General features: G+C 52.7%; 7 protein-coding genes and 1 non-coding gene across 8 annotated transcripts; 4 read left to right on the forward strand and 4 right to left on the reverse strand.

The window, feature by feature from the left end:
- Positions 1 to 906: 906 nt before the first annotated feature.
- On the reverse strand, positions 907 to 1,209 carry GLRG_06410 (RadP cytochrome P450 epoxidase; the record flags this gene model as incomplete). Its single annotated transcript, XM_008097095.1, has 1 exon — positions 907 to 1,209. The coding sequence occupies one exon, from the start codon at positions 1,207 to 1,209 to the stop codon at positions 907 to 909; it is 303 nt and encodes a 100-aa protein (XP_008095286.1).
- A 2,770-nt stretch (positions 1,210 to 3,979) lies between these two features.
- GLRG_06411 (glycosyl transferase family 2) lies at positions 3,980 to 4,816 on the reverse strand (the record flags this gene model as incomplete). The annotated part of the gene is made up of 2 exons (XM_008097096.1): positions 3,980 to 4,598; positions 4,719 to 4,816. The coding sequence occupies 2 exons, from the start codon at positions 4,814 to 4,816 to the stop codon at positions 3,980 to 3,982; spliced, it is 717 nt and encodes a 238-aa protein (XP_008095287.1).
- A 2,232-nt stretch (positions 4,817 to 7,048) lies between these two features.
- GLRG_06412 (uncharacterized protein) lies at positions 7,049 to 8,134 on the forward strand (the record flags this gene model as incomplete). Its single annotated transcript, XM_008097097.1, has 2 exons — positions 7,049 to 7,103; positions 7,284 to 8,134. The coding sequence occupies 2 exons, from the start codon at positions 7,049 to 7,051 to the stop codon at positions 8,132 to 8,134; spliced, it is 906 nt and encodes a 301-aa protein (XP_008095288.1).
- A 4,881-nt stretch (positions 8,135 to 13,015) lies between these two features.
- GLRG_06413 (uncharacterized protein) lies at positions 13,016 to 16,126 on the forward strand (the record flags this gene model as incomplete). Its single annotated transcript, XM_008097098.1, has 3 exons — positions 13,016 to 13,075; positions 13,147 to 13,689; positions 13,745 to 16,126. The coding sequence occupies 3 exons, from the start codon at positions 13,016 to 13,018 to the stop codon at positions 16,124 to 16,126; spliced, it is 2,985 nt and encodes a 994-aa protein (XP_008095289.1).
- Positions 16,127 to 19,538: 3,412 nt separating this feature from the next.
- On the forward strand, positions 19,539 to 21,407 carry GLRG_06414 (CFEM domain-containing protein; the record flags this gene model as incomplete). Its single annotated transcript, XM_008097099.1, has 8 exons — positions 19,539 to 19,643; positions 19,698 to 19,833; positions 19,903 to 20,075; positions 20,147 to 20,183; positions 20,245 to 20,312; positions 20,377 to 20,759; positions 20,842 to 20,909; positions 20,977 to 21,407. 8 exons carry the CDS (start codon positions 19,539 to 19,541, stop codon positions 21,405 to 21,407), a joined length of 1,401 nt encoding a protein of 466 aa, XP_008095290.1.
- Positions 21,408 to 23,099: 1,692 nt separating this feature from the next.
- On the forward strand, positions 23,100 to 23,447 carry GLRG_06415 (uncharacterized protein; the record flags this gene model as incomplete). Its single annotated transcript, XM_008097100.1, has 1 exon — positions 23,100 to 23,447. The coding sequence occupies one exon, from the start codon at positions 23,100 to 23,102 to the stop codon at positions 23,445 to 23,447; it is 348 nt and encodes a 115-aa protein (XP_008095291.1).
- A 332-nt stretch (positions 23,448 to 23,779) lies between these two features.
- On the reverse strand, positions 23,780 to 25,469 carry GLRG_06416 (fungal specific transcription factor domain-containing protein; the record flags this gene model as incomplete). Its single annotated transcript, XM_008097101.1, has 2 exons — positions 23,780 to 24,125; positions 24,193 to 25,469. 2 exons carry the CDS (start codon positions 25,467 to 25,469, stop codon positions 23,780 to 23,782), a joined length of 1,623 nt encoding a protein of 540 aa, XP_008095292.1.
- A 704-nt stretch (positions 25,470 to 26,173) lies between these two features.
- Positions 26,174 to 26,255, reverse strand: GLRG_13163. The gene has a single exon. It is a non-coding gene; the product is annotated as a tRNA-Ser (tRNA).
- Positions 26,256 to 26,593: the final 338 nt, after the last annotated feature.

Below are 26,593 nucleotides of genomic sequence, written 5' to 3' on the forward strand. Positions count from 1 at the left end.
CAGTCCACGCTTTCCTCGCATATCTCTACGTCATAAGTGAAAAAGAACTTGGCCGCAAAAAGTCTCACTTCGTGATAGCCGAGGCTGAAACAGTCAGTAAAGATGCTAAGCAGTGGCATTGATTGTGAAGAGTGTATACTTTTTACCCATACAATCTCTTGGGCCAGCAGAGAAGGCATGAACTGCGTCTAGGCAGTCGGTCTTGAATTCTTCAGGAGGTGGCGAAAGCCACCGCTCCGGGATGAATTCTTTAGGGCGAGCAAAGTGGGTAGCAGAAAGAAATGATGCAGCGTGCGAGTAAAAGACGACAGTCTGTAGACCTATTAGTATGGATATCTGTTTTGAACTCAATCGTAAGAGAACTGACGTCAGGTGGCAGGATGTGGCCGTCGAGGGTTGCTCCTTCTGGTCCGGTCCGTCGAGGAAGACCTTCAGGCAGAGGAGGGTAGCAACGCAGTGCTTCTTCAACGCAAGCTTGGAGGTATTTTAGATGAGGTACGGTCGGAGTTGTCATTTCTTCGGTTGATGTGAAGTTTTGGCGGAGTTCATCGGTGAGTTTCTTTAACTTGTCTGGGTGGTGAGCCACAAGAAACATTCATGCCGTTATTACAGACGAAGTCGTTTCAGTGGCAGCAGTCAGCATAACAAATCCGTTCTGACGCATCTCACCAGAAGTCAGCCCCTGGCCTGTGTATTCAGCCTCCTGGACTAGAATCCACAAATCTGGGTGATCAGTACCCTTTCTGTTTAACCTTTTGTCGACCCTCTCACCAACAAACTTGAATAGCTGCCATCACTTCTTGGTTATAGATTTCGGCACTAGCATTATGAAGATCTTTTCCAACCAAGGAAACGATCGGAGAGTTCTCCGCCAAGCGACAAATTTGACAACTTGGAAAATGTTTTTCAGGAAAGGTTCGTACTCCATCCTCTCCAAAAGGCGAAGAGTTTCGCCAAAGACAAGATCCGTGGCAATATCAAAGGTAGCAAAGCAAAGTTAGAGAACATATACATATCAACCTTGCCGTTCTGGTCGAACCATTCACCAGATTTCTGCACAAAGAGATCTGTATACTTTTTCAGCATACCCTCTCGACTGCGAATCCCCTTCTCGCTGAAAGCCGGCGTAAAGATCTTTCGCATCCGGCGATGGTCTTCATCACTGGCGGTCAAGATACTCTCAGACCCATCGCCTAGTCCATTCTTCATATAGTAGACCTTGAAATCCTTGCCGACTTGCTTGGTAGCATTGCGATGTCCGTACACGTCTGTTACCGCGACAGGATTGATGGTACTCAACTCCCCAGGCGCGATGCGCACGTACTGACCGTACTTCTCGTGAAGCTTGGTAAAGACAACAGGTTCGTTTCCGGCTATTCGCTGTATGCTTATAGGTATTTGAGATGCAGCGTAGTGCCATGGGCCTGGGAACTTGGCAAGAGGATGGAAGTAGAGTCGATAGATGGTCGTAATCAAAACGTGACCGATGATCTACTCCAGAGCATAATAGTTGTTGAACTTGAGCACAAACAGATATTAGCTAGGTTTTTACCGCGATGAAACCGAAGAGCCATAAAGACAAAATTGTGTTTTCCATTATGAAAGCCTTGACTGTTGATGTCGACATGGTTGAAGTTTGAGCTTCAACAAACAGCCTTTAAGGCAAGTAATTATCAATGACGTATGGCCTGTATACTTCTAATATTCAGAGATCTTAAGTAGGATTGGCGGCACTTGTGTAAAGTCCATGCCGGAGATTATTATAACTTGTAAGAAAGTGGCAAGAAGATATGGGAATTAGAGAATGTTATTCCTAAAGCTCTGTGCTAGACTGGCCACTGTTATCTAATGTCATGTAAGAGTAAAGTGACCTATGGAGTAGATAGCTACGAGTAATTACCTAGCACTGAAAGTAAGACTAATGATAAATAAAGTTCAGGGGCGTCTGATCTAGGTTTAATTTACTAGAAGAAACCCCCGGTGCCCTAGTGCCTGCCTACTGTACTCACTCGTTTAACTATTATTCTACTTTTTCCTATCTAACGATGATAGGCAAGGTGATTACTGAAAAGACCTAGCAAATCAGCATCAGATGTTGACAGAGGCATGTAATCGGCCAACCTAAGTACACGTAGAGTGTTAGTTAAACGAGTAGATACAGTAGGCTACCTCCCCATAGAGCTAAATTTGATATAGAGTTAGGTCAACTATTAGCTTACGCATTACTGCAAAACTTTTGGCCTTCAGAATGTCAAACTATATATGTTTCTAGTGAAACATAGTATAGGAATGTTGAAGTCTAATAAGACTTTGAGCTTAACGTAAAAGCATAAGCAGGTTTACTAGTAATAGTGACGAGTAATGTAAGTAAACTAAGATTTAAAGTTTATTATAAATCATTCTGCTGAAGGTTTATACAGCTAGGTTATTCAGGTTCACTAGCAAACCTGACAGAACATCCTAGATGCTTATTGTAAGCTCGTTTTGCTGCTTATTGTACAAAGCTGCAAAGGAAACATATCGTTTGTTGAGAATTATCCTCATGAGAGTAAAGGCTACAAGAGGTACCCAAGGTGCCTAGGTAGTAGCTCCCCCACCCTATATCCGAGCCACCATCATCATCCTTCAAATCCAGCATATCTAGATAGGTTGTTAGATGGGAACCACTGGGCCTGGACTGACTTGCCCTTATATATAACTAATGGGCATAGGGCCCTCCCATGGGCAGATACACACTCGATGAGGGAGATCCATGCCCTGGATCCAGGCTGCTTCTTTCGGATGTTTTGCGATGCGGCAGAGCCCATCATTAGCCCATTGGCCCCTCTGCCCTTCATTATGCCAGTTTCATCCATATTCCATCTTTCAGATGGATGGATTCCCTGGATGGCAGGGATACTGGCTAGACGATGGAAGTAATCCTGGATAACCTCGTCTCACAGGACAAGTGCTCCGGAACAGCCAGAACAGTAGATAGTGTGGGACAGTGATCAAATACCCAACAGGCACGTAAATATTCACGTGCCCACCGAGTATATATATCACTACCACAAGACCTCCTATTAGGAAGGGGGTCAACCTAGAGACAACTATTATTACTGTTACCTATCTTGTCCTGTGTCACTTGTTCAGCTTCTCGTTATTGCTTGCCTTGCTTACTGCTCTACTGTTACGCTTCACCTTCGCACTGCGTCACTTCACAACACTATTGTGTATTTGCATTACACCACCGCAGCCTAGCTACTCCTGTCAGATCCGCAACGGCTGCCAGGAAGGCTGTGTCACCTCGGGAGAATGGGCTGCCCATCTTCGGGCATCTAATATTGCTCTGGATTGCAGGGTTCTAATAGATAGGTTTTGCCGCAGGAATTAGGCCATCTATCTCCTCCCTATGCGTTGCTGCCTATCACCTATTATACGCTCTCCTAGGCCCTTCACTTGTTAATAGGTAGCGTATCTACGAAGGGAAGCTTGGAGGGATATATAGGCAGCTAGATTATCCTTCTGGGCCTGGGAGGAATGCTGCTTATCTTCAAAGGCAGTATTTCTGCTTTGCCTGCTGTAGTATTGATGTTGAAGTGTTCACTATAGTATACCCTAGTAGTATTAGAGATAGACTGAGCGGGCGCCCTGTGCCACCTAGATGGACTTGTCGGGCGTTGAATATCATCATCATCATCATCATCATCATCATCATCATCATCATCATCATCATCATGTAGAGGGCTGGTTCCTGGCGTAATACAAAGAAACATCCAGAGTGAGAACACACTGGAATGGCCTATCATCACTGAACAGAATGTAGAATTTTATGTGACTTATCAATAATTAGGTATCGGTACTTGATTCCCGTGCCATCCCCAACGCCCATTTCATGCCAATTGTTTCCTGGAACAACAAAGAATAAATATCCCTCGGTATCGTATCACCCCTTTCCGTCTCCGCTTATTGTCTTTTTTCCCCTCCTACTCTCCCTCCCTTAGACCTTCATCCACAGGGACAGCACACCCTTAGCGTACTCGACGATTTCATCGCCGCCCAGCTTGCTGTCGCCGTAGACGCGGTCGACAAAGGAGATGGGCACCTCAGCGACGGAGCAGCCCATGGCCTTGGCGCGGACCATCATCTCCATCTGGAAGGTGTAGCCCTTGCTCTCGGTGCTGGAGATGACCTTGTCGAGGATGCTCTTCTTGTAGAGGCGGAAGGAGCCCGTCAGGTCGCTGACGCCGGGGCGCAGGACGGTGTCGGCGAAGAGGTTGGCGCCGCGGGAGACGAACTTGCGCTTGAGGTCCCAGCCGTAGACGCCGCCGTTGCCGGCGTAGCGGGTGCCCGTGACGATGTCGTAGTCGGCCTCCTTCTGGCGGGCGACCATCTGGGGGATGAACTTGGGGTGGTGTGAGAAGTCGGCGTCCATGATGATGACGAAGTCGCCCGTGACGAACTGCAGGCCGTGGACGTAGGCGGTGCCGAGGCCCAGCTTGCCGGTGCGGGCCTTGAGGATGACGTGCGGGGCGTAGGCCTTGACGAGCTGGTTGGCAACCTCCTGGGTGCCGTCGGGGGAGCCGTCGTCGACGATGATGAGTTCCCAGTCGAGCTTGCTGTTGGAAAGGGGGAGCGAAGGTCAGCAGGTTTTCGACAACTTCAGGAAACACCGGAATCAAAGAATGGGGGACGGGAGATCTGGCTCCAAGAAGCTGCAAGGTGCACGCGCAACTTACTTCTCGGTGAAGGTGCGGTTCAGCAGCCAGGTGACGATAGGGAGGTTGCGGCGCTCATTGTAGGTCGGCAGGATGACCGAGTACTTGTGAGGCGCCATTTCTGCTACGGAACGGAATCGGTATGATTACAAGAACAAGCTGGAGAAGAGAAAAAAAAGTTGCGGTGGTCTTGGGCGGAAAGGAGCGTGATGAAGTTGGCTGCGCGTTGGGCTAAGCTTTACGACGATGCTGTCCTTTGGCGGCGGAATGCCATTTTGGCACCCTGAGGGGAGGATGACTAAGCACGACCCAGCCCCTGAGATCCAAGGGGGGGGACGGTGACAAGGCGAGGGTCTCCCAGCTTGCATGCTTCCAGATTCTCGACCTTTTCGACGGCAATGATTCAATTACGGGAATCTGGCTGGCATGTTTGCGCCTAAATCCAATTACAATGGCTAATTGCCTGATTTTTCATGACCCTCTGCTATGTTTCCTGTGTAGCTTCTGCATACTACATTACACGCCTTTCGGCTTAGTCCACGTAGATATCTTGTTGTTTGATAGCCGCTGTTGAGGATGGAAGGAAAATAGAGTACAAAAAAGAAAATAAATCTCGATAAGAAGAAAATCAATGGTCGAGTTTCTCGAGTTCACCGTTAGTAGAGGTGGTTTCCTGACTTTACAGTTGCTGCTTGGGGTGGTTGACTGTATCGATTCCATTTCGGTGCAACGAGACAACATTTCGCATTCTACGGTTTCGCCTGCAAGATATCGACATGCCGACGTCTCAATATCAGTGTTGAGGCGAGAATGCGATTTTGCGAGCGTCCCTGCGCAGCAGCAACCATGTCACATGGCATGCACCACGGACAATAGACCTACAGGACTTAATATCGTCTACCTCTCCATATCGCACTCTTGAACTGGATTGAAAACAAACAACGTGTACACTACAGGGCCCGTATTTCTCTGTTCGACAGCGATGCAACCAGCCGCAGCACATGCTCATACGCCTCGAGCCGATCGCAGATGGCGTGCAGCAAACTCGGAAGCTCAGACCACGGTTCGGGGATGACGGCGAGCGCTCATTGGTTCCAGAAAACAGAAGTTGGCGGGAGGGGGTGGGGGACGCGCCGCGCCACCGTCCCCGCATCGCTATGCTGCAACACCGCGATGCTGCCGCTTTCTGCCCTGGCAAGCAGACGTGGCTGGAAACTCATCGAAAAAATTGAGATAGAATAAATAAATGAAAGGAAATAGAAAAGAAAAAACCACATCGCGAAATATGCTGGTTTTGCTTCTGCCGATGTTGCTGCGGCGCCGGCGACACAGTGTTGTCGAGAAAAATGCACACATGGTCCTTGGGCCATCACCTTCATGGGGGGAGGGGGGGATAATCGGCGTCACATCCGCTGAGACGAACTTGCAACACAATTTACTATGTAGGTAGCTGTGTCAACCGCCAAAAGGAGCTCTGTGCCTCTGTTACACCTTCGTCTATTCTCTGCTGCTTCCTGCTGAACAGAAGAAACGACTATGCTATGCCGCCGTTCAACCGCAGTCAGCTACTCACTCACAATTACCAGCCAGAGAAACAACCTTCTCTCTCACCCTTTCCCCTTCCCCATCAAATCCAGCTCGGCAGCCCCATGAAATGACTAGGCCTCTTTTGGATTGCCCGGGTCTTAACCGGGGCTGAGCTCCAGCCTCCAGCCGCCCTGCACCGGCGGTCGTGGAGCTGCTTCGTCACGTCAGGTCAGGTTGACATGACGGCGGACCAAGGTTCCTCTCCACTTGATTTTGCTGCGAGGGGGAACCTTGCTCTCGCCGGCAGTCGCTTGCAAACCTCATAGCATCTCTTATGTTTGTCGCTCGAGGTCCGCTCCCTGTTCTGTTAGCTATGCAGTAGCAGTAACAGCTCCCTCCCCCGATGGCCCGCGCAGACACGTTATGTGCGTGCGCGCACACACTCACCGAGTCGATGGCCGCCGCCCTTACCCTTGCCATCTAACCCCATGTTTCTGTGCGATGACCTGCCGTGTGGTTGCAGCAAGCCCAGCAGGTCAAGAGGAGTAAGAGCTCTCCCATGCTTCCTGCTGCTTCTCCGACTCCGACTCTAACCTCACCTCTTCTTTTCGCTTCTCTCATCCCTTCTTTCTCTCCTCTTCCCAACTCAACTTCATCCTCTTCGTACCAGCTTTCCATCGTCAATCGACATCACCGTAGCCCACTCCATCATCACCAAACGATTATCGATACTCGAGTACGGCCATTGAGCCCATATTCAAGACCGACTGCGACATTCCTGACCGCGCACTCTGCGCCCACCAACACTGCTTTACGTCATCGCCATGGACCCCGTACCCGTTGCTGCACCTGCTCCCGCTGCCAACGGCGCCGACAAAGGTGAGTGTGAGGCATCACGAAGCTTTAATTGTGATCGCGTCGAGTCGGTACAGCTGCTCGATGTTGCGCCTTTTGCCTTGGCCAAACTCAACGTGCTTGCTGTATAAGCGAGGCTCTCCCGTCGCTATTCACCCATCATGCCCGGACCATCATGCGCTAACATCCTTTTCCCGATCGCAGTCGCAGAGACTGTCGCGACCACTACCAGCGCGGACACCAAGGCCACGGAGCCTCCGGTCGCTGAGATGAAGCCTGCCGAGGAGAAGAAGGACGAGAAAAAGGAAGAAACCGCGCCCGTGCCTGAGACATCAGCAGCTGCACCCGTCGACGAATCTACCAAGCCGGAGGAACCGTCTGCGCTTGCTCCACCAGCGGATGCACCGGCTACGGCAGATATTACAGTTGATGCGCCAAAGCCTGCCTCCGTCGAAGAGGTTCCCGACCAGGATGGCCCGGCTTCAACCGGCGTCCGAGAGCCAGATCCCACCCCAGTTGAGCAGCCGGCCGTGACATCTGCGCCTACTGATGAGCCTGTGAAGGCATCGGTAGAAGCGCCCATCGCGCAAGAACCCGCCAAAGCGCCCGTGGCTGAGGACGAGCCCATCAAGGAGCCCATCATCGACAAGACTGAAGCTGTCAACGGTGACGCCACCAAGGGTGTCGAGATGACGGGCGCTCTCAACGATGCCGAACCTGCCGACGCAGGCGAAGGTGAAGCCGCGCCGCAGGTTATTCCGCCTGAACCCAAGGTTGGGGACAAGCGCAAGGCGGATGACTCCGTCGAGACCAACGGGGCCAACGGGGCCCACGGTACCGACGGCACCAACGGCGTCGGGGAGACGTTGGAGGAAAAGCCAGCCGAGAAGAAGGCCAAGAGGGGGCCCGGTCGCCCTCCTTCAAACGGTGCGGCCAAGGAATCGTCGAAAAAGGAAAAGGAGTCGTTGGGTCACAAGGTGGCCAGAAATGTGAAGAAGGTCATTCACCCCGTCGGCAGGACTGCGCGCAAGACTCGCTCCCAGGGTCCCGTTTAACAAGGCCGTGGATGGTGCGGACGTTCAGGAAGCGGACAATTTATCGTGTCAACTTTGCTTGAGTAACAGCAGGCAGCACAGGACCACTCGTTGACCAAGGCCCGGATGGAGCCAGTCACGCGGGCATGTTTCCTATCCTCGTATGTTCATGATGGGCAGGCAAAAAAAGGTGGTGCGGGGATCATGCTCTTGTTTCCTTTTCTTATTGCTTTCCTGCGCGGGCTCGAATTTGGATCAACAATGGAATGGATCGGGGGGAGATCTTTGCATGTATACAACACGATGCTTGCATATGCAGCTTTGAATTACGGTTTGATTACGGATACGATGTTGGCCTCGGCGACCGATGTGGTATACAGACATTGACCCGCGAAGTTTCCGAACACTGGGTAAATAAAAGCAAAGTGTTGTTTCATGATGGCCGATCGGGTCGGACAGAACCGTTGATCCGAGCCATCAGCATGTTACCATCCATGGCCGAGCAGAAGAGCAACAACTAGGCGATGACGTCAACTAAGACGGCACTTGGTAGCTCTTCGGCTCAAGCGGCGGTGGTACGTAGAATCCGAGGGTCCACGGATCGCGCCACCAAGGGCCATTGATTTGCAGACCATGTTGAAGACCACGGGAATGGAAGGGCGGGTGTGAGGACCCCTTTTCTTAAAGTTCTTTAACGGGACGAAAGCCCTAGGAATGTGGAGAGAGGGAGAGAGAGAGAGCAACATGCGCCTCTTACTGTTTCCTGTTTTTGTATTAGTTGCCAGGTACCCGAGCGAGTGTGTCGGTCTGGCTGGAATGCAGAAAGGGGAAAACCAGGACGGCTCATCCGGGCCGGGAAAGAGGCAACCGGGCGAGTCGTGACGAATGTAGCCCATGCCAGGGACGAGAGCGTAAACAAAGGGAAACCAGGAGAAGAAAAAAGAAAAGAAAAAAGCTCCCCTAAGGACGCTAGGCGATATCGAGGGGAAAGGCGAACGGAACGGCTTCTTCCTTCCTTCCACGCACGGGTTGCCGTGCGTTCCAGGGCCAAAAAAGAAGAAGCCACAAGGAAGGGAAGGAAGGGCTTTGTGGAAGTCGAATGGAAAAATGGCTACTACGTAGTGGCTCTGGGGGGGGGGGGGGGGGGCTGTGACGTAACTGCGCGAGGAGGCGTTTCTAGCCTGTAGCCACATACCAACAACAACGCTACCTTACCGTCTGTTCTGGAATCCCTTCAGGTAAGACGGCGTGGGTTTGAGGCATAATCGGGGGGGGCGGAGAGGAGGTGGAGAATGGCCCTTGCCCCCCTACCCCCCTTCCATTTAGACCCTGCTTCGAAGCCCTCGTGACTTGACGGATTGGGAGGGGCGAGAGAGAGCTGGTTTCCGCTTGGTAAACGGAAGGAAAGCGGGTGCTTATTTTGCGACTCGCGTGAGAGAGTGAGTCTTGTTTTCTGAAGTGATTGCTAACAAGCGCTGCGTGGCGAAGTCGCGGGTGATTCTTGTTGCATTCATCATTCATGGCGGGTATTTTCTTCTTCTTTAGGTACCCTGCTATGTACAGATATGTCATCTCATGCTTCCCGCAAGGTACGGGACGGGGAGGGGGGGAGCATCTAGGTGATCACTCGTGCACAGCCGATTGCTCTCCTGACTGGCATTGTGGCTTTTTGCATTGAGTTTGACCCGTTCCAACTTCCGCCGGCCATTTCTTCTTCTTCTTCTTTTTTTTTTCTTCCGCTGGTTGGTTGGGTCTCGAACAACTCTGACCCATTCAATTGGCTCCAGTCTCAATGCATAGCCCTGCTGGACGCCTTTCTGTACCTTGAGAGAGGAAGGGGCTTCCCCTGATTGATGACATGCGAGGCGTAAAGGTATTTGGTTCTCGTGGGAGAGAGAGAGAGAGGGGGGGGGGGGGGGGGGGGAAAAACCAAAAAAAAGGCCCCCGTTCCTCCTTTAACCTGGAACCCCGGCCCAGGGGGCCCAGGCCAACCATGGTACCGCTAGCCTCGGTTTTGCCTGCCTCACTTCACAGAAACGTTACGTCCCGGCAAGTCGCCGGCTGTTTACCTACCGAGTGAGTCGCATTCACAGAGCACCCGCCTGTAAGGAACCGGGGCTGTTATGGTTTAGACCGACGTTTTAAGGGAAGGTCTGTCGTAGCCAGTAAGTTCTACCGACGGTCTGATTGGAATCACACCGACTTCCATCCGTCTGTTCTCTTGGAGAATCTAGGTTTATACCTGAGGATCCTATCAGCACTTCCGCCCCAGGCCCCTTCTATGAGTAACAGAATCGAGTCGCATTCCGAGCACTAATAAAAGAAGCGGAGAGTAGGCTCCCGCTGCTCCTCCGCGAGAGGGGCGGTATGCATACGGGCTTCACTCTTTTCGGATAGGAGAGGTGAGAGTTGATTTAGGTCACTAATGGAAGGTGATAACTTTAGGTGAGCGGTCGTCAGCCATAGTTGTAGGAGAGCGTTTCCGGTGTAAACATCTGACCATTACTTTCGGCTATCTCCTCCAGCCCTCGCGGAGTACGCTCGGCGAATCACGATTGATTGACAAAAACGGCTATAGTCGACTTCGGTGCTACACGACGGAAAAAAAAAAAAAGGGGGGGGGGGGGGGGGGGAGCAGAACCCAAAAGACAGGTCCTCTGTTCGTCATTTAACCTGACACCCAGGCACAGGGTGCCGCTTGACGTTGCAATTGAGATTCAAAGATGGGAGGAATGAAGAGCCGTGATCGACACGCCGCCTTTCCGGGGCGCGGCGCATACCGGTACTGCATACCTACCTAGAAGGCCAAAACGATACGAAACGGAAAGGGAGGGAGAAACATTGAACCATTTGAAAAGCCGGCGGCTCGAGAATGGGCATCATCGCCGTAAGCCCGCGCACACGCAATCAGAAACTCTCTCTCTTTCTCTAGCTTCTCACGAAGGATTTTCTGTTGATGGCTGGAACGTCTACTCCCCTCCGCCAATGTACAGATCTGCGTCTGTTCCTCAGACGAGGTGCGGGGATCACGCAAATCTGAGCATCAATCGACCAGACATAGCAGCACGGCAGGGAAAAAAAAATAGACAAATGACCCGAGCGTGCCAGTAGTGTATACTATACTAACGGCCAGCTGGAACAGAGACACTGGGCAACTGGACGTTGGAAGTGGGGGGCTAGCATGTTGGCGGCCTCGTATCCATCGGTTTATCGATTTATCGACCTCAATGCCATGCCTCTCTCTCTCAGCAGGTGTGCAGGCACAGGGTCCTATTCAGTCCTAGGTCTCGTCTCGTCTCTGCCAGCGCGCGCGTGGTGTGGTGTGTGTGTGTGTGTGTGTGTGTGTGTGTGTGGGTGATGATGAATGGTTGAAGGAAGGTGTACAGGTGGGTGCCGAGGAGCAACAATGCTGGGCCCCACTTGGTGCGGTATGTCAAAAATAGCCACAGCCACAGCGGGCGGCGGGCTTGCCGATGCGCCTGCGAAGACGGTTGGTTTTCCTTTGGCACGAGGGAGGGCGGAGGGGGGCCCATGCTCCCTCGAGTCCCGAGCTTGGCTGGAGTGAGCTGTTTGCGTGTGTAAACTACAGCCAGGCCCATCTCAACCGCTTGGGGGGTGTCTATTGTCTTCTTTACAAGTTTGTATGCACCACGTAGGTAGGTAGTTCCGTCCGCGAAACAAGAGGAACCCTCTCCGCCAAAACCGTTCCGGGCGGATGGGTACGTACCGCACATGTATCGTACCTATGAACAAGCGTACATTCACAACCTACATAACCAGCGTTCCTGCAGCTGTGGGCAGAGCGAGACATACATGGAAAACATACAAAGTATATCCTTGTGGAAACATGGAGACTGCGTTTCATATCATGGTATGAACACTTACGAACACACTACATCTTTGCAGTCAGCCAAAACCATGAGCAGCCACCCATCTATGTGAGGGCAAAGGGAGAATGCATGACCTGGCAATGAGCCCCAGGTCCGGATACAGCGCACTACCGGCAGCTAGGTACGTACCGCTAACTGGGTCGAATGAGGTGGGTCTTTTCTCCTCGCGACCCCATTAGCGCAAAAATTGCAGGGACGTAAGGGGCGGCGCTGTGTTCTCTTACGCATGCTCTTTTTGTATTTTTATTTATTTTATCCTTTTATTGTATTTTATCCGTACCATGCTCACGAGCTAGTAGGACTCTGTCCAGCAGAATGGGTCAGAGTCAACCACACACACACACAAACACACACACACTCTCTCCTCCAGTGATACACCGGATGTCGGCGCACCCATAGGACTGGGATGGGCCTGGAGTGACATACGCAATCCTCTCTCTTGGCTCAACAAACCACCTCGCTCCGTGCTCCCTCATCTGCCATCTGCACTCCATCCTATCCCTCCCTCTTTACCTCCTTTGCCCCCCCCCCCCCCCCCCCCTGCCGTCTCTTAACCTCTTCATCCCGTACTCCCTACTGTACCTTACTTTTTACCTTACCTTAACCTTGTTCTTCACACTCGCTTGAAAACACCATCCCTCGTTTCCCCAATTCTCCCGACCATCTCTTCTCCCCCGACTCTCGTTGCGGCTCCCGGCGTCATTCACTTGTCGTCCTGCACTCGTCTTTGTACTCCCGGTAACACTCGCACGAACGGACAAACCGAAACCGCCCTTTAATCTGCGATACCGACGAATCCGCGTAATACCGACGAGAAACCTCGCATCACCGCCGCCCTTAATACGTCACGGCCAACCGACCGGCCGTGCCCCCCTTCCGAATCGTCGCCGCCTGATCCAACACCTGCAAAGATAGCATCGCTAACGAGGACCTCCGGCGTCTGCTTGTTCGCCGGGACGCACCTGGAGAAACACTTCAACCCCTCGTGCCCCGAGGGGGCCCGTCAGCCAAAATGAGCGAAGATGCCGGCAAGCAGCTGTTGAACTTGATCAAGAATCCCTACAGTCAACAGGTGGGGAAAACCCTTCAGTCCTCGGTTTAGCGTACCGCCATCATTTCCGCTTACTGACTGTCGAAAAACAGCTGCAAAAGAACTCCATCTGGGCTGCCTTGGGCACTTCTCTCGGCGTCACCATCGGCATCGCCCTCACCTTCTCCCTGCTCCGGCCATACAACCAGTCCGTATACGCGCCCAAGCTCAAACATGCCGACGAAAAACATGCTCCTCCGCCCATAGGGAAGAAGATATGGTCCTGGATCCCGCCCCTATGGAACACAAGCGAGGCTGATCTGGTCCATCATGCCGGCATGGACGCCACTATTTTCCTCCGCTTCATCCGCATGTGTCTTTACATGTTCTGCACCATCTCCGTCTTTTGCCTTGCTATCCTGATCCCCACCTATCTGGCTAACCGTACGGATGGTATTGACGAGACTTGGCTCGATGCGATTACACCCATAGCGGTCTGGGGCGAGGCCTACTGGGCTCAGGTCGCCGTCGCGTACATGATTACATTCACCGTCATGGGTTTCTTATGGTGGAACTACCGCAAGGTGATGCTACTCCGCCGTAGGTACTTCGAGAGCGAGGAGTATCAGAACAGCTTGCATGCGCGGACGTTGATGGTGAGTGGCGCTGGAACGTGCCCTCCTTTTCTCATGTCGAGGCTGACAATGGTAGATGTACGATATTCCCAAGGACAAATGCTCCGATGAGGGCATTGCGAGAATCATCGACAAAGTCGTGCCCTCTTCTTCTTTCTCCCGTACTGCCATTGCCCGAAACGTAAAGGACCTACCCAAGTTGATCGAGCAGCACGACCACACAGTTCGCAAGCTGGAACAGGTCTTGGCCAAGTACATGAAGAAGCCCGACCAGCTTCCGGCAGCCCGTCCGATGTGCAAGCCCTCAAAGAAGGATCCGTCCTTCGCCACGTATCCCAAGGGTCAAAAGGTAGACGCCATCGAGTACCTGACGCAGCGGATCAAGGAGCTTGAAATCGAGATCAGGGAAGTCCGGCTCAGCGTCGATAAGCGGAGCACCATGCCCTACGGCTTTGCCAGTTACTCTGATATCGCCGAGGCCCACAACATCGCCTACGCCAGCCGCAAGAAGCGCCCGAATGGCGCGGTAATCACCTTGGCCCCTCGCCCGAATGACATCATCTGGGACAATTTGCCTCTGAGCTCCTCGGTCCGTCGGTGGAGGCGTATTGTCAATAACCTCTGGATCGCAGTGCTCACTTTCGTATGGGTTGCCCCCAACGCCATGATTGCCATCTTTCTCATCAACTTGGACAACCTCGGCAACGTATGGCCGGCATTCCAACGAGAGCTTGCGAGGGACCCGAGCTGGTGGGCTATCGTCCAAGGTATCGCGTCGCCCGCCATCACGTCGCTCGTCTATCTCGTTCTTCCCATCATCTTCCGCCGGCTGTCTATGAAAGCCGGAGATCAGACAAAGACGGGTCGTGAGCGTCACGTTATGGCCAAGCTTTACGCCTTCTTCGTCTTCAACAACCTCATTGTGTTCTCACTCTTTAGCGCCGTCTGGTCCTTTGTGTCCGCTGTTGTCTCGGAGACGAATGGCAACAAGAGCATTGATGCTTGGCACGCCATTATTGACCAGAATCTTGCGACGACAATCTTTACGGCCCTCTGCAAAGTCAGTCCTTTCTGGGTTACATGGCTTCTCCAGCGCAACCTCGGTGCTGCCATCGACCTCGCCCAGCTCTGGACGCTCGTCTACAGTTTCTTCGTGCGCAAGTTCTCGAGCCCGACCCCCAGAGAGCTCATCGAGCTCACGGCGCCTCCTTCGTTCGACTACGCCATGTACTACAACTACTTCCTCTACTATGCGACCGTCGCCCTGGGCTTCTCTGGCATTCAGCCTTTGGTCCTCCCGGCCGCCACCTTGTACTACGCCATCGACTACTGGCTCAAGAAGTACTTGCTTCTCTACATCTTCGTCACCAAGACCGAGTCTGGAGGCATGTTTTGGCGCGTCCTCGTAAACCGCATGCTTTTTGCCGTTTTCCTATCGAACTGCGTCTTCTTCCTCAGCGCGTGGGCCCGAGCCGACTGGGCGACTCACAGCCAGGCCTTGGCCATCGCCCCTCTGCCCATTTTATTGATCATCTTCAAGGTCGTCTGCTCCAGGGTTTTTGACGACAAGATTCATTACCTGTCGACGACCAACATTTCCAAGCATCCCGAAGCCGGCATGCAGAAGGAAACACGCCTGCGCAGCGAGCGCCTGGCATCGCGTTTCGGTCACCCTGCGTTGTACAAGCCGCTCATCACGCCAATGGTGCACCAAAAAGCACAGCCGTATCTGCACATCGTCTACAAGGGCCGTCTTTCGGATGGAAGAGAGGTCAACAGCGGCGACATGATGAGCGTTTCGGGCTACTCGGACACATACGCGTTGGACCCCATGAGCTCTGGCAAGCCCGGCAAGTCGGCGAACGTGCCCGGATTCGAATTCGTCTCCGAGTCGAACCTCGACTTCGAGTTCTACAAGAACAGGGCAGAATTCGCGGACGAGCACGGCCAGGGTGACCTATTCGGCCGGGATCTCGACATCATGCGCCCCGGCACGCCCGGATCCATGTCTGACTACGGCTCCCGTCCCGGGACTCCTACCGGCGTTCAATTGCAGGGTGGCATGACGGGACAACGGCGCGACATTTCTGGTCAGTCGGGGTTCTCGGCCTACAAACCCAACCCGCCGGCCTACATGTCGCCCACCGCCAGCGGCCGGCAGTCTCCGACAAGATTGGGCTCACCACAGGCCGGCTTCACTCAACAGGCGATGATGGGTGATCGGTCTCGTAGCCCTTTATACAATATCAACAGCAACGGAAGCGACACGGCGCTGGTGCGCAACGCTGCGGGCATGCCCGTGAGCGCTCCCACACCGGGCCCTACTGTGGGCGCGTTGGGCGGCGGACCGAGGGGCTATAGTGGACTCCCCCAGGCCGACGCGGATTCGCTCGACCAGGACCCGTCGCAATACGACTACTTTCGCGGGTCGAGGCGGCGCCCCAACGACGGATGGTGAAACGAGATGGTGACGGAATGACGGGCTTCTTTCTTTTGTGAGCGATGATAGAGCGAAGGGTCGACTCGCGGTCCGGGGATTTGGTGTCCATGTAAAATGCATGAAATTCGGCGTTGATTTTCAGCGAAAAGGGGGAGGGGCCTTGAAATGTCCCGCGAGGAATGCGGGTGCGCTGAGGGTGTTTTTTGGACCCCTCGGAGCTTTTTGCCCCCTCCACCCCCTGGATTCACAAAGTGATAATGACCAAAGAGATGAGACGTAGACTGAATATTGCATGGGGGGCCCGGCAGCGCCCTCCACACGAATCTCCCGGCACGGCGCCGGTGAGAGTACATTATACATTTAATAAGTAAACCCTTTCCGACTGAAGTTGTCTACGAGCCAAAACAATCCCCTATGGAAAGTATCTTGGTCTCACTCATCCGCCATGTTATTCAGAATACGATGTCACAAATTCTTAATCTTCCTTTGACAGCGCCGAATCGACGCTGTCTTGAACGATTGCTGAATTGTAGACCAACTGTAGACTGTGATACCGCCATGTAGAAAGCGGAGAAGACCAGAGCCTCCTTAGGACGGGACAGGGCACTCCCCAACAGAAGAACACCCCTGTAACCTCAAAGGTCTGCGCGACCCGCCCACGTCCTGTCAACCAAGGCCCAACCAGGACAGCGCGGTCACCACGAACTCCGATACCCCATTGCTAGAATCGACTGTGGCTTAGCATGAGTTCACTTGGCGAGCCGCGGCTCTCCATGTACGGCGTTTGGGCAGGGCGTCGTGCTACGGATTAAGTAACAATCCGAATGCACTAGCCACTCAAAATGATGAATCGCAGCGTCTAGTCATTTAAGGGTAAAGTACGGATTGTTGTCTTAGGTATTAAGAATCTATGTATGTATGGACCGGAGGAGTGGTAGAAATACGTATCCCAAGCGGTCCGTGCGGGTGGTACGCCACATCTGTGGTGGCTTCCACTGGTACCAGCCACACGAAGCTATTCCAGCTTCACGACACAGTATATTTCTCTGGGCTTGCACATGAGACCTGAGGATTTGGTCATCACAATCGCACTAAACTTCAGGTGCCACGGAAACTTGCCACTTTCACCCAATGCCCTCGCTGAAACATTTCTTAAAACCTACTGCCCTGGCTGGCATTCCCTCTTTCACTTTCAACCTCACATACTCGTTTCTGATCACCTCCCACTGTTCATCTCACCTGATTTTCCGAATGAATTGTCTCGTACCGTTGTGGCGCTGAATCCACTTCTAGGCTTCTGGAGGTTCTCCTGGTGAGTGCATCTTTATTCGACCTTTTTTTTGCCTGAAATTGGAATCTAAGGCTCGTACTAAATGCACAACAAGCCAAACGCAGCGCCGGCCATAGAGAGGGCGGCGCTCGAGTCCGGGTCCCAGCAGCTGCTAGTATTGCCGAGTTCGACGAGACGTGCTGGTAGCATACAAATGCGACCTGGCACCCCATCATCGAGCTCGTCACTTGCGACTGAAAACGTCTAATGCGACCCGCGCCCCCTTCACTCAAGTGTGCTGACAAACTTCGAGAATGGCTGCCCCTTTGCCTCACGGGTATCGTTCCATCACCGAATACCATCCCCGCGAGGATCAGGGCGACGCAATTGTTCGAGTCGCTGCTTACCATCGCAAAGACTACGGTCGGTCTGTGGATATGGTTCTCAACTCGCGAACACGACCGTGTTCTGTCCTCGATAGCAACGCCCTTCGAGCGGACGTCCAATACGGGACTCGGCTCCCTCGATCGCCTTCCCCTCGAGCTCTTACATGACGTATTACTCCATCTGGATATACGTTCTCTATTCAACTTTCGACAAACAAATCTCAGATCGAGAGAGACAGTGGATTCTGTGAAACAATATCAGATGGTGGCCACACATGGGCTGAACCTTGTCTGCGCCTTACTACGAACACAAATCGTCACCGGCGTTTCTCTGCGTGAATTCTACGACGCTTTATGTACCAAGGCTTGCACTCTTTGCGGCAAACTTGGGGATTTGTATCCCTCCTGACCCGGAATCGATGCTATTTTGTATGCCTCCAAAGAGCTCCGGAAACTCAAGTGCGAACTCTTGCCGCTGTCCGGAAGCAACTTAACTTGACCGCCGGAATTACCCATATTCCCTTTCTAACTATCTAAATCCTGACCCCAACTTGACAAACCTCCTAAACTACCAATCCTGCAAGGCTTACTGAATGTACAGTCTTTACTTAAGCTCCAGCTGCAGCGCCTATCTTAAAGGCGGACGGCAGTTCACAATTCTCAATTTGGGCCGAGCCAAAAGCCGTGCTAGATCTACAATCGCTGGTACGAGCTACGGAAGATGGCATGGGTCTTCCCAAACCGACTCCTTACAGGGTCAGGGGCACTTCAAGGTATCCAGGCCTTTGGAACTAGACCATGTAGGGAGACCTGTTCGCTGTTGAGTGGTGCCATGCTTCGCCAGCTCCGATCTCCTATCCACAGCTGCCATCCTGACGAGCCCAGGGAACAGGCGGGCGGGGTGCCGTACGCTCGCATGGCGTCCGTGCGGATTCGGCTCCGCTCAACGGGAGGTCCGAGCGGACGCGGTCCCTCGCCGATGGCAGTGCTTCGCCATCTCTGCCGCACAATACGTCACGTGTCGAAAGTTTGGGCTCACCCTACCATACTGTAGGCCCTGCAGTATGGTAGGGTGAGTTCAAGGAGGCACGTCGCATATCCGTATATAAACTACATGCTAGGCAAGTTTGACATATCAACAAGTTGCTGCAGGTACTAGCGCGGCGCACAGACATCGCATATCCCACGACGGACAACGTAGCCACATTTGGAGGGTAATTATACCCTCGAGTCTGAGCCGGTCTAACTCGTGCGCTGACAGGGCTAGATGATGGCCATGAGAGCGTATCGACAAACAGCCGTTCCTAGACACCTTGTGATGCTCGCGGATGTATCTCGGGTGAACGAAGAGAGAGCACAGCAAGGTGTTTGGGGTGCTCTCTGTCCTCGTTCGGCAAAGTCCATCGTTTCAACATGTCGGAAGGGGAGGGGTACCACTGGGGCTATTGACGACCCCACTGGCCAATGCGGGTTATCGGATTCTTCAACGGCGCTGGAAAGGTCAATCATTCATCGCCCCCCTGGTGCACCGATCTCCCACAAGTCCGGAGGTGTTCTACGGGTCCTGAGAGGGTCGGAGGATTCGTGACCCGAGTCAAGAAAGCCCACTCATCTTGTATCCATTCGTGGACCCCATTCATTTTCGCTCCGCCGAAGCCAAGAGCAGAGATCGATAAGATGACCAGGCGTTTCTTTCTAAATCTATGTTGATGTTTGCTTTTCTGCCCGTTTCCTGCAACCTTATGTCGAAAGTCTGTGGAAAACAACCGTCAACATGGTTGCCGTCCGATTCTTCGCGTTGCTTGCTTCCTTGTTTATGCTGGGAAGCATCGTGAGTGCGTTGGATCCGATGATGTCCATGGGATTTCCGCCCTGCGAAGTGAGTGACCCTTCCCAGCAATGCCTTCGTCACAGCACTTGCTCATGCGGTCAGATCGAATGCATCCGTCAAGAACTCCATAACACCCACTGTCCCACCACAGACATAGCCTGCCTGTGCAACGATAAGGCCTTCTCGCGCTACGTTCAAAGCTGCGTCGTTACGAATTGCACCGCCATTGATATGCTGGGTGAGGGAAACCGGACCTGACGGTGTCGAAACCGGGGATCGAGGCTGACTGACCGTGCCTTCTGAACAGTTGCCAAAAACCATACGGATGCTGTCTGCGGCGTGCCCATGGTTCAGCGCGAAAGCCCCATAGCGTGCATCCAGGTGGCCCTCTTCATTTTCACAACCCTTGTGATCGTTACGCGGATCGCCCACAAGTGCATGAAGATATCGCCTTGGGGTTGGGACGATACAACAGTCATGGTTGCATATGTATTACTCACCCTCCATGACTCTCTTATCATCTTTCCGAATCACCATTGACTCTGATGCAGGTTGCTTTCGCGGTGCTTACCCCCATCGCCTATATCGGTAAGCTGTTGCAGAACAACGTCATAATCCATCACGGGCCTAACCTAACGTACGTCTGTAGCTGATGCTGCCGAGTCTGGAAGAGATGTGTGGTACCTTTCCCCTGACGAAATTACTGAAGGCCTCAAAGTAAGAATCGCACACTTTCGAACCCCTCTACTCGTCGTCAATGTAAGCTAACCCGAAACCAAAGACATTCTTCATCGTAACCTTCTTGTACATACTGGGCCTAGCCTTCGTCAAGGCGTCCGTCCTGTTCCTGTACCTCCGCGTCTTCCCCGATCAACGGTTTCGGAGGGTCTTGTGGCTTACCCAAGCTTTCAACCCCATGCTGTTACTTTCCTTCCTTACCGCCTCGCTCGCCTCCTGCAGGCCCTTGAACTATGCCTGGGACGGATGGACGGGCAAGACGGAGGGCCGGTGCACCAGCTCGAACCCCCCCGCCTTGGCCCACGGCGCGCTGAACTTCATCCTGGACATTTGGATGCTGCTTCTTCCGGTATTGCAGATCTACAGACTGAACATTCCGCGCAAGCAGAAGCTGGACGTCATGTCCATGTTCAGCGCGGGTATATTGTGAGTGAATGAGAGTGCAAGAGTTCTTTGCAGTAGATAAAGCTTCCGCGACAAAGAACCGTGGCTAATTGAGGGTGATTAGCCTTACCGCAGCCAGCGGCTATCGGATCAAGGTGATTCGGCCGTTTGGGGCCTCTTTTGACCCTGAAGGTCAGATACCCTCCACACTGAGGCATGCTTTTCCGCTTTTTGCGCCGAGTGCTAATGTTGCCAGTAGTCGCGTTCCAAACCGTCATCTGGTCCGCAATAGAGCTTGCTGTGGGGATCTTCGTGGCCTGCCTCCCGAACATACGCCAGTTCTGGGTAGTAGTGCTGCCGAAGATCCTGCAGGCCACTGGCATCTCGTCGCGGACACACGAGACCACCAGGGGCTCGACGGTCCCGGGGCAACCCCCGCGAACGACATCAGAGAGCCGCGCGCGGCGGTCCGGCGCGGTCCAGAACGACGCGTCGTCAACTTCGAGCTTGGTGGGCGTGGACATTCACAGGACGAAATCCAGCCAGTCCGACTCGATCGGCGCGACGGCGGCGCCGGGGGACGGAGTCGAGTCGACGATGGCGGCCCACATCTGGCGGCTCGAGGGGCAATTGAAGTCAGGGTCTAAGGGCCCGCCTGAAGAGTTCGACCTCCAGGAAACCAAAAAATGAGAAAGATGTAAGGAAAGTCGCCAAAGAAAAGGCGTTGGGCGCAGCAGCGGAGAGAGCAGAGAGAGGAGCCATTTCTTTTAGGAAACCTATAGATAGATACCCGTTTACATGACTTATGATATGAGTATGAGCTCTGGCATATGAGACGCACAGCACCCTGACGGGACTTTGGCTGATTGCCCGTCAAATATATTTTCAAGCAGAAAAGTGCAATGCACGTTTGAGTAATCAAAGCTGACTGCCAGCCACTATCGTGCTCTTGCAAGGCTTTTTGAGTACACACAAACTGGGTACATCACTACCTGATTTGTAAATAAGTAGTAGTTTTGGCCAGTAATAATTTCCGTGAAAGCGACAACGCGATGTAACACCTTTTTGTGGCTTTGGCAGATAGGAATCTGGTATGTGATTGCCAATATTGGCTTTGCAAAAGCCATCGATGACCTCTCTCACAGAGAACAAACGGGTGGTCTGCAATTCAGTGCTAGAATCAGGTACGAATACTGTTTGGTCGCACCCTTCGAGTCTTCTTGACGCATCTTTAGGCATTCCTGAACTTGTGATACCTCATAGGGTCTGCTGTTGGAGCTGTTTATGCAATGTCATCTGGAGCTATCTGCACAGTTCGGTTGTTGTCAGGAATGTATTGGACGGAAAGTCGTGGCTTTTGATCGGCGGATGTGATATAGAAGGATTGATGGAAGGGGTATATATAGACCTTATCGCCGAGAAACAACTTTTTCTGGAGGAATTCAGACTTCTATGAAGGGATGCATTTTAGACTCAGAGATACTACCATACTGATGTTAACCAACTCTTGAGAGAATATACACAAAAAGAAAAGCCATGGGTAAAGAAGCCAGGATAGCAAGAAAGCTGAAATCAAATGATTCCGAGTCTCGGATCCCAACAATGACCTACACAGATGGTCGTCTTCTCCCTCTTTCCTCTTTCAGGCAACAGATTGAATAGCCGATGTTGCGATGCTTGATCTAGCTTTCTTTCTCCTTATATGAACCTTTCTTATATCTATTCGCTCTTGCGCTGGAGATTAAATTATGTAAGATACCATGTACACTTTGTGGTTGCTGTTCATCTTGTCTTCGTTTGCACTCCCCAACTATAGGGTCCAGTGATTTAAATAATTGTTTTCTTTCCGAGCTGTTGACACTGGTAGAGGCGATTGCAATAACGCGTTTGCTTGGCCCACCGCCCGCTAGCTCCGAGCTCATCTCAGATTTCACTTGCAGATTCAAAGCAGCCAAGTGAAGTTGAGTAGCTAGAAAAGGTGAGTTCTCTTAGATTATGGAGTGTAATACCAGTAGGGAGGGGAGAGGAATTGATTCGATATTGATAGAAGCCGGGAAATAGTTGCGTCCGGTATAGTCGGGGAATGTGTACGTAGAAGGAAGGGAGTCCGCTCCTTCCTATTTAATCCCCTAAGAGATTCCTCGTCTGATATTTCTCTTCTATCGACTCTCTCACTCACACTCTTTGCAGTCCGCCTTACCTTGGTCCTCTTCCTTTCTGCAGCCCGACCTCTTGCAGCTCTACAAGATTCGTACAATGGAAGACGAAGAGTTTCATCAAGCCAAAAGGCAAAAGACAACGCACGGCAAACAGTCACAGTAAGCACAAGGCGGTTCCAGATCTCGATTTGTTGCGCTCACAATTTTCCACAGATCCCCTCCCATGGCAGATGTCGTTCTCAGCAACGCCGTTGTGTCCGTCCAAGAGGACTGGCTTTGCGACAACTCAGAGTTCTTCAGAGTGTGCCTCCGTGGAGGTTGGAAGGAAACCATCACAAAGGCTGTCCACCTTGAACATGTTGACGCCCAGACCTTCCTACTCCTTGTAGAGGCTATGGAGGTTGTGCTGAACTCGCCCGATATCAAGATTCGCCACCACTTCGAGAAAGCGTCCGATCGTGTTATCTCCTTCCTCCCAGACTCCCAGCCGATCACAGCATTCTCCCGACTTGTGCGCCTTGCAGACTTCCTGCTGATGACAAACCTCTACTTCTTCCTGCGACGCGTATAGGAGACGCTCTGGCGCCGGTTACACATGAGACCAAACGTGGCCGAAGATGCGCGCACAGCAATCATCGAGTGTGGCGACGACGACGTCCTCGCGCGGATTAAAAACAACTGTGTCATGGTCGCTTCCCGGAAAAGATGAGGAAGGTCTTTATTGATACAAATAGTATCATACGATGGATCTCTTTTGGATTCTTACTGGATCAAACAAAAAAAATACAAGATGAAGGGGCTATAGTTGAAAGAAATGAGCGAATACGGGGCAAACGGATCAAAGCTGGCTAGCAAAGGAATGATGAAAGACGTGTTTGGTGGACCAATACTGAGAATAGAAGGTTATATGACTTTCCCACAGCCCTCCATTTCCCAAAGCGTGCCATCCACCAAGCCCCAGCGACCAGCATCGAGAGGATCCTCATCGCCGAAATCCAGTCCTGGGAGGTTGATGAAGTCATCCTGGAAGCACGATGAAACTGTTTGTCGCGCTTTCTCGTTGAGCTCCGTGCAAGCTTCATGGATCCGCTTCAGCCTGTCGTCGTCAGTGACCTTGATGAGGCGCTCAAGAAGGAGCAGCGCCGAATCGACATTGCTCTGGTCGGTCTGACGGAACGGGTTGTCCGGGCACGCGAGGTTGTTGACCGTGATGAACATGACGCTCGTGAGATAACCACACGATACCAACCTAGGAAGCGAGCCAGTTAGTCGCGCACACACGTCCCAGCTGAAGCGTCCAGAAATCGAAGTCGTACCATGTAAGAGCCGAGTCATTCTCGGGAGTCGCCGCATAGAGCTGCATGCACGTCCGCGACTGCGCGACCAGCTTGTTCCAGCAGCTCGGCAGACGAGCGGCCAAGTCGGACCGCACGGAGGGAGCCTGCCTCTTGGTGCAGTCGAGGATCTCCTGCATCCATTCCATGTGGTGCGAGTCCGTGTGGTGTGTCGTCGCGACGAGCTGGAGGTGGGTGTAGTGCATCAGCGAGATGCACCGGAGGCGTTCTCTGGGCACCATTCCCTCCACGAGGTGCGGCTGGAAGTCCATCGGTATCGCCTCCAGCCAGCCGTCCAGCATAGCCCGGACGCGAAGCGTATTTCGCCTCCGCTCGTGCTCCAGCAGTCGAAGCGCCTGTGCGGACCTGAGCATGGCGTGGAGCCGACCCTCGATGTAGGCCAGCTGGACGCGGCTGCGGAAGAAGTTGAACACCTGGCCCGAGAAGCCGCGGATCAGGCCTGCGCCGTCTGGGGGGTCGGGGACCGGGAGGTCCACGTCGATGTCCGCGTCCTGGTGGATCGGCGGCTGCGATGTCCTCATCGCCAAGTCGCGGTCGAGGATGAAGGCGAGCCAGAACACCCGGGTCCGCTGGAGGGCTTCCGCCGGTGAGAGGTTTCGATTCCCGGCCTTTGTGTGCAGCTTCAGGGTCTGGGCCAGCCTCATAGCCGTCGCGATTATGACTGAGGCCGGGCGCTGGTCCGCCGAACCGTGAAACACCAGGACCAGCCCCAATATGATCTGCAGGGCAAGAAGACTCGGTTCGTTGAACGCCAGCTGGTTCAAGACCGACTGGACGTTACAGACGTACCGCCGCATGTTCTGGGTCTCCTCGGGGCTGGAGGCATAGGTGTGCCGGCGCGCCAGCGCGAGGACAACATTGACGGCCGCCCATGCGTCTGGTGTGCGACACGCTGGGTGCGCGTACCAGTCGCGGAGCATCTTCATGAAGGCTCCCCTGTCGAAAAGAGGAAGGACTTGGTTCGAGTTTCGGAAGTAGTCTTCTATCGTCGGAAGAATGTGGGGGAGGGACGGCAGGGTCTTGACGTCGCCCTCCCGATGGACGTTGTGGCCCGTCAAGAATGCAGGGCAATCGTCGACCGATGATTCGGCATGGAGAGCCCATGTTTCATTTTCATTGGAGATTCGAGTCTGCGAGCCAGTTTCGCTGGACAGAATAGCCAGGCCCTGAGTGATCTGGAGCGGTGGTGGCCCGTGGTCGTTCTGCGCTTCCAGCTGCGCCACCCGGGCCTCCAGCATCTCGATCTTCTGACGACTGGAACTTATATATTATCAACTTTTATATCCGACTCTACGTGTCCTATAAATAGATAAGCATTCACTCACTCGTTTGGTTGAACAGCGGCCGCCCTCGTGGGGCCGGTGTAAGTGCATTCTGAGTTGTACAGCTTGCAGCCCGAACAGAGGGGCTGTTTCCTGTCGCATTTGATTTTCTTGTGGTAACAAAGGTCACAAGCCTAAATGAAATCCGGTGAGCCGTTGGTGATCACTCCATGCTTAAGCATCTGTAAACGCGAAAGGGGCGTCTACCTTCCTCTGCCTGGCTTTTTTGAGCTTCGTCGTTTCCATAGTTGCAATAAGTTTTGAGGACTTATTAATGTTGCCAATCGGTGGACTACCCTGCAGGCTTAGATTCGGCCAGCTTTATGGATTCTCACAGAAAGGCGTTTAAGACTATCAACTCAATGAGACCGACCAAGTGGGTGAGGAGGAACACAATGGCATACCGAAGCTAGGAGGACCTTAAAAGGAGAGGCCTGTTTGCTTATTAATCCGCTGACACTTACCTAACCCACGTGAGAATTACTCAATATCAACCCACATAATCGTACAAGATGTGAAGAGTCATTTTTCCTACATCGGTGCACCAGAAATCAAAAGTAGTGATACAGCAGCCGATGTTGCAACAAGTAAGGATCAGGCTTGATCAAGAAATCAAAAAACGACGTTGGCCTGATTCGAACAGACGCTCCCGAAGGAACAAGATTTCTAGTCTTGCGCATTAGACCACTCTGCCACAACGCCGACCGATCAAGTGGACATTAGTGGTTAGTCGATATAAGACACCTATAGCCTATTAGCCGTATGAATGGCAGCCTCCTAGATCATTCGTGGACTCAGCACTGCTAGATAGATCGCTAGCAATAACATCAGGTGTTTCTAATAGAATCCTGATAAACTACAAGACAGTAATATTCTAGTAAAATCGCCTCTAATTCACCGGCCTATAGAAGTTACTTATACAGAGACAGGTATATCTGAACAGAAACCGCGTCGCTGCGCTAGTCTGCAGGCCAAGCAGACCGTCGTATTGCAAATTGAGCAATAAAAGCTGGATGCAAACAACTGGCAGCGGGGACAGG

The sequence above is a fragment of the Colletotrichum graminicola genome, assembly GCF_000149035.1.
Source record: "Colletotrichum graminicola M1.001 genomic scaffold supercont1.24, whole genome shotgun sequence".
NCBI classification, from domain to species: Eukaryota; Fungi; Ascomycota; class Sordariomycetes; order Glomerellales; family Glomerellaceae; genus Colletotrichum; species Colletotrichum graminicola.